The 13238-nt window shown below is 33.8% G+C and overlaps 1 protein-coding gene across 3 annotated transcripts in view; it reads right to left on the reverse strand.

The window, feature by feature from the left end:
* FSTL5 (follistatin like 5) overlaps positions 1–13238 on the reverse strand; it is a 377325-nt gene that overhangs the window by 116769 nt on the left and 247318 nt on the right. For all 3 annotated transcript variants that reach the window (XM_059470972.1, XM_059470973.1, XM_059470970.1), the window contains one exon: positions 8631–8827. In XM_059470972.1, coding sequence (XP_059326955.1) covers positions 8631–8827 — 197 coding nt within the window. The remainder of the gene's footprint in view (positions 1–8630; positions 8828–13238) is intronic.

Raw genomic sequence — 13238 nt, forward strand, 5'->3', positions numbered from 1 at the left:
AATGGAGACAGACTGAAGCACTACAAAGACACTGGGAATTTTAAAGCTGATTTTACTTTATATGTACAAAGAATGGTGATTAGAAAACATTCAAATACACCTAAAATACTAATTTCCCAAGTATAAATGGCATAATGTCTTTTTCTTCTAATTTCTAACCTACAGAAACCAAACACAGACGCTTCCAAAAATAGCTAATATAAACTCTTATTACCCTACTAATTGTATCAAGTTCTTACAGGCTTTTGGCAAGCCTATTACCTTACCAAAACGTGTTATATAAGTAGTTGACCTAAAAAGGTTCCTGTTTCTCAGTGGGGACACATACAATTTGTCAATAGATCAAAATTAATAGCTGTTAGATTTTTAACTCTGATGAACTTATCCCAGAGAAACATTCTTAAATATATGCACCATTTTGTTTTAGGTCTGTGTATGTCACAGACATCTACTTAGATTCCAGCTGAGGAATTTTTAAAATTCTGAGAGGGATTTAGAATTGTCATATTATATGGGGCATGTATTAGGAGTGTTACCTCATAACTGAAAGAGACAAAACTAATGCAACTTTTCATTGCGCAGCTTACAGTTTTATATTAGGCACTGAAAAGGATGTAACTGCAGTTAATTTCAGGTACAGTAATTACTCTTCCAACCCTTTATCAGTCTCCTATGATAATTGCAAAACCACTATAATATTTATATCAACAGAAAATATCTTCTGAAAAACAAGGGATACAGGGGCTTTTGTGTTTCAGTTGTTCTGCAAAGGAATTTGTCCAGTTACTATTCATGCAAACACAAAATACCTGAAAGAATAATAGGGAATAACAGGAGCATTAGAGGAAAAGACACAAACATTTTATGCTACCAGAAGTCATCTCCTACATAATAATATAAAAGCATTATAAAGGATAATCACCTTTTTAGTACATTAGAGAGTATGAAAACCATTTACAAAGATAAGAAAAATCACTACAAAACCAGCTTTTGCTATTATCAATTAAAAATACATAGTATGCTACCTGAATATTAGTGCTAACTACTTCCCATCCTTTAAAAGCCTTTTTATTGAGTTCACATTAAAGTGAATTAAGAAAATATGAAATTGTGTAGATCTTGCAGCTGGTACATAAAGGACAAAAGTGTAGTCTGGGAAAAATTAGTAACTCTAAACCCATTACAGTTATACAACACAAACTAAATATGTAATGGTGTGTATTGGAAACTTTAGCAATCACTGAAATTTCAAGGCCATGAATATTCAGTATGAAAAGCATTGTTCCTCTCATTGTTTCATTGTTTTAAATTCTTGCTTTCACTACCTTCAGCTGTACAAATAAAGACGAAACTTTACACCTAAGGTTGAGGAAAACCTTTTTTAAATCTCCAAAACACTTGCCTTTATAGTACCACATTTTAAATTTAAAATTAATGTTCTCAGCTTCCATTCTTCAATCTAAAATCTGTTATCTGTTTAAACTGACCAAGTATAAATGAAAAGTAACATTTTTTTTTAAGAATAATTTAAAAATATTGGATGGATTGATTCTACTATTTCAAATAACGATACTGCAGACAGGTACATGTTATCATCCTGGCAATTACTCAATTTTTGTCTACAATAAGCCTACCATTTTGATTAGAGATAAAATATTCAATGTTTGTTTTTGTACAGACATTTTTATGCTGGTGATATACTTCGGAATTCTTTGGAAAACACGCTCACTGTTGATAAACCCTCCAACCTGTGAGTCTGTGAGGATAGAGTTTAGAAGATAGAGAAGGGATTTCATATGATAATTAATCTTAATTATCTGTGTTAAGATAATTATCTTAATTATCTGTATCCTGATATAAGAGCTGTTCCAACCTGAATTCTCTTGTGCAGGATCAAGCCACCTCCCAGTTCTCCAATGGGGTCTGTGGATCAGATCAACTCTGTGATCAGAAGAAAAGTTAACCTTCACAGAACTTTTGGGTTGTTGCTCGGCTTTTCCTTTTGAAGGGGAGGGAGACTAACATTCTATCATGAGATATGGCTCAGAAGCAGGTACAACTCAGGGTGTGGGGACTTGGATCTGGAAAAATTACCTGTTTCTGTAGCAACTTGAACTGCAGATCAACTGAGATATGAAGTTACAAGCCATATGACACTCCAGCAAAGCCAATATGTCTGCCTGACAAATTAAGGTTGCACACTTCCTTATAGAAGTTTTTTGCAAGACATTACTTAAAAGTGTAGGACAAATAGTATAGAATTCCATGTATATGATATACCACCATGTAATCACACTTGTGTTTCACAGATGATCCAATAACGTGTCTTAAATTTTAAATTCTATTAATCTATTAATTTCTGTCCATGAAGAGGAGCAAAATACAAGGAAACTTTCTTAAGCCAATTCTTTCAACCCAGGCTGCCTACTCCTTGGTTTAACTAAATGATGATTTCTTAGCGAGGCAGAAGAAAAACTGGCAAAATTTTTAGCAAGTCACAACCTAGAAATAAAGTAAAAAGGCTAAAGCCTGATTAAGATTGTTTGCACAATTTTATGATTGTGCTGTACAGGTCAAACATGGATTATTTTATTTCCAACTTTTAAGTTTAAAACTTAAAAGTTGGAAATAAATCAGAGAAGGTTCACAAATACTTATGCCCACAATACTTAGTCTGAATTTGCATTAAGACAATGAAGCATTTATTTTCAATATTATAAACTGGTAAAAGGCAGAATATAGAGCAATGAATATAGAGCAAAACTGTTGATGGTTCATGATGAAACCCTATAAATACTGAAAACTTAGAAATTCACTGAGATTTTCAAACTAAAGATGCCTTTTCCAAAAAATGAAATTTTTCCATTAGAATTTAATACTCTTTGAAATATGGAGGAAGGATTTGCATTTTCTGGAAAAGATTAAATGCCTAAAAGATATAGCACACAATTATCTATTTCCTGTGAAACACCATACTGTCACCTCAGTTCAGAGCCCCTCAGAAATTTAGCCAATACAACTCCAAATTTTAGAAGATTGGGAAAGTCAATCTGGTTAAAAATTACAAACTGCACATCAGAATAGATTGTTTCATTCCTTTTAATCTGATTTCTGACAATCAAAATGAAAAATATGTGGATCTTATGAAGCTAGACGACAAATAACACAACACATCCTTCATCAGCCCACCTTACCTGAAGTGTTATTGGTCAGCGCTTTTTTGCTTGCCTGTGATTAATGGTCTTTTTGTACCTCCCTCCCCAAGGAAAATGCTACATAAATACAACTACAAACAAAAACTTCCTTTAAATCAAACAGGGTCCCTCAGTTAATGTGCATCCATCTTCCCTAAAAACAAGTACCTCATCACAACAGTGCCACTCAGGGCTTGATAAAACACTAAGCACATCAAACACCAGACATTGTGAAAACTGTGCTCCAAATTAATTCTGACTGCATAAGGAGGGTTCAATTACTTGTTCCCCCATCTTCCACAGCCGTATAACTTTTTATAAATTAAAAAAATTGATTAATAAAGAAACCAAATTGATAATAAAGGTTGGTAAATTGTTCCTTGCTTTAGCTTCTGTTAATCTAGTTAAATCAATATTCCTATTGCTTACCACCAAGTTCTGTAGGGCAGCAACACAACCCTCTATTTATAGTAGTGTGATACCTTTGATATATGTAAAGATACAGGACTTGTGCATCACAGAATGACACAGAGATCCCCGAGCAGACACCAGAACTGCTAAACCCACAGATAGTGACCTACAAAGGCAAGTGCTCAATTGCATTTAAAGGTATTACCTCAATACTATCCCAAACTGATCAAGTTAGATAGCTCAGATATGAGATGCCTTTCTGCCAACTACTACAATGAGAGCCACATTTCCCTGCCTTTCCAATTCTGCATTTAGCAGAGGGAAAACCTAATCTGACTAGGAAGATGTAAATGTGTCCTTAGGTGTCTGCAAATATAATGCCATAAATGCCTAGCTCACAGTGTAAGACCAGAATAGGTATTAGGGCCACGTACATAGGCTGGATAAAATTCTACATCTCAGAATTAAACCTGGAGCCACCACCACTCTGAGCCTGTGGCTCTGGACTTAACCAAGATAAAACAATGAGTGCAAACAAAATCCTGCACCATTGTGCCAGTCCTTTTGAAGATTCTTTTCAAGAAATAAAGCTTGCTCCTGCTTCCTTTACAGCCTGCAAGAATAGAATGGGAAATACTGCTACTCGATAAAATCAAAGGCACCTAAGAAAGATCAAGATGTTGGAGTTTGTATGGAGTTCACAGTGTTTGTAAGCATTATCTCAGTACTCATCCCTAAGAGAGTCTTAATGTCTCTCAATTTGAAAGTCTCTTAGAGGGTTCTTATTTTTGTTTTGAACCTAGAATGGAATATAGCACATGTTTTGGTTTTTTTCCTAGATTAGTGACAGTAAAAATAGATAATGTAAGCTAAATAACATGTCTCTAATTAATGGCAGAAAATAAATAGAACTATAACTCAATATACAAAATTTTCTTCTGCCTATGTAGCATGTAGTCAAAACCAGAGTTGATTAAAAACACAAAGAGGAGATAGACTCATCATCCCTCCTCTGAGTTCCAAGCCCTCCAAATAACTCTTAATAACAGCACTGATTAGATGCAAAATCAGAAGTCATGAAGGTAAAAATTTAAATGCCAGGGTCCAACCAAGTATTTTGATCAGTTTAAGAAACAAAGTCAGACAGAGAGATGCAATTTATATAATTGTACCTATACAAAAAAGTCCCATGAAGTATCGGCTGGCATAAAGTGCAAAAGCATTATCATTAATACAGAAATAAAACCAAAATAGTTTTGTTTTTGCAGAAGTAAGGATGAGTTTTTATAGAAATGTAATGTCTTTCCATTTTTCCTACTTTAAGGTGGTAAGCAAAAGAAATATATTTGGGTATTTGAAGTTACAAATAGCAGTTCATAAATAAGGATGCTAACTTCTTCTTTTGAATCTAAAACCTGATAACTGAAAGGAGGGAAAGGAAGTGGAAAATTTATTATTATTATTATTATTATTATTATTATTATTATTATTCATTATTATAATGATAATAATAATTCAACTTGCTTTCAGGCTATGTCACTTCTCTTTTCTGTAAAATGTTGCTTTCTTATTTCACTAGTGTAGGACATAAATTTTAAAAAACCCACTAAGTCTAATCAAGTATAGATTATTTCAGTTCACACAATTCTTCCTTCAAAAAGAACCTTGACTTTCATTGCTAAGCAATGAAACATTTTTAGAGCTTATGCATCTTTCACTGGTGGCAACTAGAGAAGGCTTACTGCTTATAAAATGGCAGTTCCACCATAGTAGAATAACTGCATTCATAACTGGAAAAACACTTTTTATTCCTATGCCTACTCATAACACTTCTGCTTTTTCCTCTTTTATACAGCAAAACCAATACACAGTAATCAAGCAGTCTACAGTGATAGAAACACTGGTATTTAATTTACAAATTTCTATTAAATTCCGGTTTCGTTTTCCATAAGATAAAATAGATAAACAAATGAGTCTGTTAACAACTGAAAATTCATAGCTAACCAGAAGATTCAATTACCTTCCATTATTTTGGATTAATTTAAAATGTGCCGAAGTGCTTTAAAAACAAACCAAACTTGCAAGGAACCACCTCACCTTACTGGAAACCTTGCAGACACGTTGCTCAGAGATGATGAAGATGATGAGAATCCTGTTTCACAGGTCTCAGTTTGGAAAGATAGATACTCTCTCTGGTTTGTACCTACTTCTCAAAACAGACCTGCCTAAGAGTTTGAATTCATAAGTCCTTTTAAAATCAAGCCACATCTCACTTGCCAATACAAGATTTGGAAACTAAAACATTAAATGAGTCAGATGCAGCAATTAAAGCAGTCAAGGCAAAGAAGAATTTATACTGGAAAAAATGTCCATTGAGCCTGCATGGAGCTATGTAACCCCACTGCTTTCCTATTACATTTACCCAGTGTATTGGAGTTAAAATTCTTTTTTAGCTGCAATTCTGTATTGGACCACAAAGCCATGAAAAATATTATACCCAGATGCTAGAATTGTTCAAACAGTAGGAAAAAATAGTCTGCCAATTTTTAATGTATTGCCTATAATTCTCAAAATACTTAAAAAAACCCCAAAACAAAACCCCAAAACAAGACAAAAAACCCAAAAAAACAACTCCAAACACCTCAAACCTTTCTTAGTATTTGAAATAGTTTTTAAGAAGAATACTACTTTTGCTTTTTGGGGGAGAAAAATACTTGTTTCTCTTGCATCAAGATGCAAATTCAATAACCTTATGACTTTTGTTCCAAAATACATCAATAAAATTGGAATGCTGCTGTCACCATTTCCAATCTCCAACTGATTAATTTCAATTTTACATTAGGTAGGATGACTATATGGACACCTATGAAATAATAAATGCAATCCAAGGGCCTGATTGCACAGCAAGATTGACGAGATGTAAAATTTAAGATGCACTATAAACTGAAATTCAATATTCACGTGAACATAAATTAACTTCAGGAGTCCTTGTTTTCTACAGCAAGTATGTTTCCTTTCATATCCCCTTAATATGATTACATTTAAAATTCAGACAGGAGCTATTATTTATGACAACTCTGCAGATTTTAAAATTTTGACTGTGAGCACAACTGAGAAAAATTCTCCTAATCCTGAGAACATTTTCACGAGTAGGGTAATGTCTCCCTGTGGATGGTTGACACTAACTGGAAAATGAAAGTTTCATGGGCCAAGATAAAGTGAGGGAGCAATCACTCACCAGTTACTGTCATGGGCAAAACAGACTCAGCCTGGGGACAAATTAACTGAATTCAACACCAATCAGACAAGTGTAAGATAAATGAGAAATATAACTAAATATAAAAACTCCTTTCCTCCAAGGGGCTTAACTTCACTGAAAATATTCTCTATATTCTCCCTCCCCAGCAGAGCGGGGGGACAGGGAATGGGGGCTGCAGCCAGTTCATCACACGTTCCCTTTTCTACTCCCTCCTCCTCAGAGGAACATCTCCTCCAGGCTTCTCCTGCAGGAGACATGAACTGCTCCAACATGAGTGCTTCCCATGGGATGCAGCTCCTCCTGAACTGCTCCACGACTGGTCCCTTCCAAATAGCACCGTCCTTCAGGATCTCACTGCTCCAGCACGGGTCTCTCATGGGGTTCACTGACTCCCTTGTATCCACCTTTCCAAACCATACAGTAACGTGCAAACAACACTGACAGTGAATTTACTTTGCATTCATCTGTAGGTTGAATGATTTGATGTTTCTGCAATGAGTTTTAGCAAAAACAAAACCCACATATTTGGGGCTTGAAGAGGACTTGTTTCCATACTTGTGAAAAAGAACTACTTTAGATGTGCCATTATAAATTCCTCTTTATAGAAAAAAAAAGTATGCTGGGAAAAGTATGCATAGAAAGTTTGAAAACAAAATAATGGAAGATTTTTTTTATTATTATTATATTTTAAAACTATATTTAATGTACATACAAAAAGGAAAACTTTACATGTAGCAACTGAAGAGAGAAGAATTAAATATAGTTTGCAAATCTATAAATGTGATTCCTATCTACGTTATCTATTCATATAGTGTGTTCATAGATAAATTATTATTTGTAAGATATATACAGGCATCAAAGTCCCTTAAAAGTTGAAGTTCTGAAAGACTCTAAAAGCTGCAGGAAAAATCAATATTGGAAAAGTACAGAAAAATATTTTTAAATCAATCTTTTGAAATAGTGAACTAGTAGTTGACATGATAGCTATATTTGCAATCACCCTCTGGTCCTTGGAATTGCAACTAAAACTTTCAAAGTTAGCTGTATGGAAATGATAACTCCAGCATATCTCATAACACTGCCATGCAACACTGCCATATCCATTACAGGATAATGTTCAACACTCACATCTAAAAACTGCTATTTTTAAAAATTTTAATCAGCTGCCTAGTATTAGACTCATGAATACAGTTTAGCCATGATTAGGTTTCTAGTAATCAAGGTACATTTGCCCAGTCAACACTCTTTAATAGAATCAATCCTTTCAAGTAGATTAAGGCTAGTGCTGCTATGCCTACCAGAAAAGCAATTACTGGTTTAGATCTGTTATTAGTTAAAATTTTCTGTTTAGAGATCACCATGAACTCTCTTTGCAAGATTTCTTCTGCACTTCTCTAGCCCTAAGATAAAGCAGCAACACTTCTTTAGTATTACAGAAGTGATTTATCTCATTATTTTAATTGTTTTCAACTTCTACAATACATCTATACACTTGGACTTGATAATAGTGTGCCATGGATAATAAAACAACTCATGGTCACAGCAGCCTAGAGTGCTCTAACACACTGCAGTATAATTCAAAGCATTATATTCAAATTTCTAAATAATCACTACAGAATTTGTGAATAATTTAGCCATTCAAAAATTCTCAAATTAAGTTTTCCATCTCAGAGACTCACATTTTCCAAATTACATTCCCTCTGTACATATCCTGAAAAAGACATCTGAATAGTCACTGGGCTAATAGAAACAAAAATAAACCTTACCTGAGATAACTCGTTAGTATCCACAAGTCCATTGTTGTCTGAATCAAAATAATTGAACATTTGATCTGTAAGAAGTTTCTTTAATGCCATTTTCTCACCAACAGATCTATCTTTTGATTGTGCAATGTATCTCTGGTTTTGTAGATCCAGTAACATATTTTTCACTTCAGTATATTCAGCAGGTTTGCATTTATCCCCTAAAAAGAAAACACACAAAACAAGACTATTTGGAACTTGATTTCCTATTAAAAGTTTAAAGGTAAAAAATCCAAACCCAAAACATGAAAAAGCATATAGCACTACAAACAGGGTTCTTTTAAGAGATGAGAAATTAATTCTGTAATAGTTTGAACCATAACATTTCTTTGTCTGGACTTCAAATTAAAACAAAAACAAAGTATTGCAGTTTTAGATATTTTCTTAGACAAAGTTTTCTTTTTATAGAAACTAAGGAAACTTCTATCAGTTTCCAAGCCTGGACTTTATAAATTTATCACTCTTTAAATGTGCATCCCAAGATTTATTAAAGTTTTACCTCTAGTAAAGCTTTTCATATAAATGTATGCAAAAACCTCTGCAAAAATGACAGAAAAATATATACTGTATATATTTCATAATAATATTTGACTTCAGAAAGAAGAAATTACTCTTTAGTGCTCATAAGCTATCTACCTTTTCATTTATTGGACATAGCAAGCTTATTTGAACAAGAAAAGGTGGGGCTGCAAAAGGAAGGGAAAGGATATCTTTGACAAGATCTGATTTACTCCTTTCATTATCAAGTCCTCCATAAAGTGGAAAATGTTACAGAAATGTCTTGCATACAATGATTACAGTCAGTACTTATTTTAAAGCAAACCACAAAATAATGTATGCCTGGTGTTTTCTTATGTCAGTTGCTGCATATTTAAAGCTAGATAGAGAAACAGTTTCAAAGAGTTTTTTGGTGCTTTTTATTATGATAACCTTAGGATTTTGAAAGGGCTTTTTATAAGATGAGACATGCAAATATGTACCAGCCTAACACCATGTATTTGTGGCAGATGTATATTCGCATTTAGCCAATATTTAACTTAAAGCAGTGACTCAAGACTAGAGCAATATATTGATTAGCAAAGAAAGAAATTTTGTAATCATCTTTTTAGTTACTATTCTGAAGTTACATGGATTTATGAGAAACTATTTACCTCGTGGAAACTGTGGAGGCAGCTTTTTTCTAAGTGGATCTTTTAAGAATCATCTAATTTATATGAATGGGACTGGAATTAATTATTTTGGTATATTTAATGGCATGTGCATTGTTATGGTGATACTGTAAGCATGTGCACAGACATTACAAAAGGCAGATAGGGAAAAAGTTTGTAAATGCTTCTCACTATCTTAGAAAGACTGAGATCTAGAAGAGAAGGATTTATGATAGATGTTAAATCATGGAAGAAAAAATGGCTTTTGGAATCAAAACCACTCTAGCCTTTTTTGTTTTGGTTTTTCTAAAAGCCACCAACTGCTATACAGCTATTTAAGTAACAGAAATACACAGACCCAAGTTGTATTTAACTGACAGCCTAAGCTATGCATAGTATTTGCATATTTGTCCTCATCTGCCGGGGGCATGAAGATTGAGGCCATACAATTTGTGAGAGCTGAGTTCTGCGTGACTGCTTTTCAGGGGCCTAATGCAGAAATACTCAGTAGGGAAACATGTTTATTCCTCAGGCATTCTGAAGCTGCAGTGAGCAAACCTTGCCATCTGAAGGGATGCAGGCTCCAGGTGGTGGGGAGGGAAAAGAGCACTTAACTTGAACATACTCTAATTCATTTGGGTGAACTCCAAGAGACTGGGCCAGAAAACAAGTACCATCTTTGTCTCCCATAGAAAACTTTTCTGGCTGTGGTGCCTTTGAAAAGACAGTCTGGCTGCAGGTGATGGCTGACAGCATCTTGCCTACACTCATGGCAGGGATGGCAGGGAAGACAAGACAAATCCTATTTGTTAGTTAGTGCATGGCTATCAGAGCTAGCTACCACATTTAGATTTTAGCCCCTAAAATGATCAGTCTCATTCTGCAAGTTTAAAACTGCAAAGAGCTATTCTTTACAGATACAGAACATAGTAAAAGAGTTAGTTTTCTTAATAACACCTGTTAAATCATGGATTTGTCACAGGAGCGCTGAAAACTTGCTTCATGTCTGAGTTTAAAAGAGAAACTCACACTGATGAGTTTTTTCTTCCTTCAAGCACAGAACCATGCCTGTCCCTTTAATGACTGACCAGGAATTGAAAAGAGGTTTTCATCTCAACAAAGGCAATAATAATGCCAATGTACATTTGAATACTGAAGATTATTTAATTATAAATTCTGGACAACTTAGGTGCAAACTGCACAAATATTTCCATGAGTGATTTTACAAGTAATGCAAATTTAGAAGAAAAACAATTAAATGTATGTATCACATGATCATGAAAAACATTGCAGTAATTAGTTGCATTTCTAACTTTTAACTCCAAATAGAGTTTATGGAAAAAAGTTGTAAAAGAAGTTTGATCACAGTCCAGGAAAGACATTTTAATGTACTTTAAACATTACCTTTACACCTAAAACTTAAGAAAAAATGAACTAATATATTCTGTCACAACACCTGTTCAGAGAGAGAGAAGAATTCAGAAAATATCTTTTCCATGACATTTCTGCTTCTCCTTGCACAGCACAAACTTCTGTAGCTAGTATAATAGTCCTATAAGAGCACTTACATATTGCATGCTTATAAACCATTTATACATTTTACCAGAGGAGAAAATTATTTGTATTATTTTTTAATAAAAAACATAAATGCTGTCCATTACAAAATAATCTGAGAGACTGCTAATGCCACAAGTTTGGGTACTTCCTGTAGAAAAAATTTCATTCATAAATTTAGCAAAGTAATCCGTTAGAAATATTATATTATGTATATTTTGATCTAACACCCACTTTCTAAATATTACTATGAATTTTAGCAGTTCACTTGAAGCCAGTGAGAGATGAACTGTCAGTTTATGATCTCAGCTAACTAAAGTTGAGGTAAACCAGGTCCCCACAGCTATACTACACTAAAAACTTTTCAATTTCATACATAATTGAACGTAGTCTTTACACCAACATCTATAATTTAAGGACAAGCATGATGGATGGATATTACTGACAGATAAAGGAATCACAAGGAAACACTGAGAGACTCTTAGTGAACACAGGCCACAATTTCATTAACAAATTGCTTCTCATTGTCATGATTGCCTTTTACTGCAATATTTGAGGAAGTGTGAAGCTGATGTTTAAATTACAGGAATGAGGCTCTATTTACAAGAGACCTCCCCCAGGCTGCAGTAGGAGCAGAGAGAAAAACTCAGTTGCTTTATTTATGTTGTAATTTAGTAAGCGTTATTTGTGAAATAGTTGTCTCAATGACACATGAATGGTAAATGGGGATTAGTATGTCAACCTTTGTAGTGAGGAAAAGTAATTTATGCTTAACGAAATTGAGAAAGACAAACTACTGGGAATACACTACATTATATTACTTCCAAAAAGGCCTACTAAATTCTATATAATTAGCTACATACATGAAAGGGTAACTGACATGTACATAATTTACTAACTTAATTCCATTTTTTAGTAATTTTTTCTTTCACTTTTGAACAAGAATTCCTACGAAAATAAATCTTTATTTTCTGAAAAAAAAATCCAAGTAATAATAGAAAAAGAAAACACAAAATTTGCTTTCCTGTTAGTTTCATTCATGGAAAGCACCAGTTCTACTACACAAGAGTTTTTCTCCAAAAAACCAACCGACCAACCCCAAAACAAACAAAAAACCCTCAGTAAAAAAAAAACCCTCTACCATGATTTATTTCACAAGTTTTAAGCCATTGTTTATGCAATCATAGAAGATGTCCAGGAACCTAAAAGTGACAGGACAAACACAATGGAATCTAAGTGCAGGTCTCCAGTTCCATATTTTGCTCTTTCTGAAATAGCGATATTCTTAGGGTTTAATTCATTCAAACTCAAAAATAGTAGAAAAATTGAAATATTAGCTGTATATTACAGTTTTATAGCTGTATCTCTGTTACCTAGGAAACAGCTCAAAGTTAGATTTTGAGTGCTACTGTCCTTCTAGACAGTATTGAATGCTGCTATCTGCCTAAAACAGAAAAAGAAGTTCTGTTTGACAATTAGTTGTGCTTAATTTGTACGACAAAAATTATCACAAAATTAACTAATTCTTCATGAAAATGTGGGAAAGGAACATACACATTCTTATCACCTACAGAAAAATAATAAAGAATCAGCTAAGTTAATAATTTAGGGAACACTCCTTACATCCAAAGTCAGATATCAGATTGTTGTATTTTTTAGTTTTTAGAAAAACATGAATATACAGAAAGAAGAAAAGAATGCACATATTTAAAAAACACAATAAAGCAAACCATTTGATTTCTCAGTTCTTTCACCACATTCATGGTCAGGTTAACACTTTAGCTTTTCTTTGCCTGAGCCACTCCATTTAGCAGAACAACCCCTGTGTCAGAAAGCTAATATTCACAGCATGTTTATCCCTACAAAAGAC

The sequence above is a fragment of the Ammospiza nelsoni genome, chromosome 4 (genome assembly GCF_027579445.1).
Source record: "Ammospiza nelsoni isolate bAmmNel1 chromosome 4, bAmmNel1.pri, whole genome shotgun sequence".
NCBI classification, from domain to species: Eukaryota; Metazoa; Chordata; class Aves; order Passeriformes; family Passerellidae; genus Ammospiza; species Ammospiza nelsoni.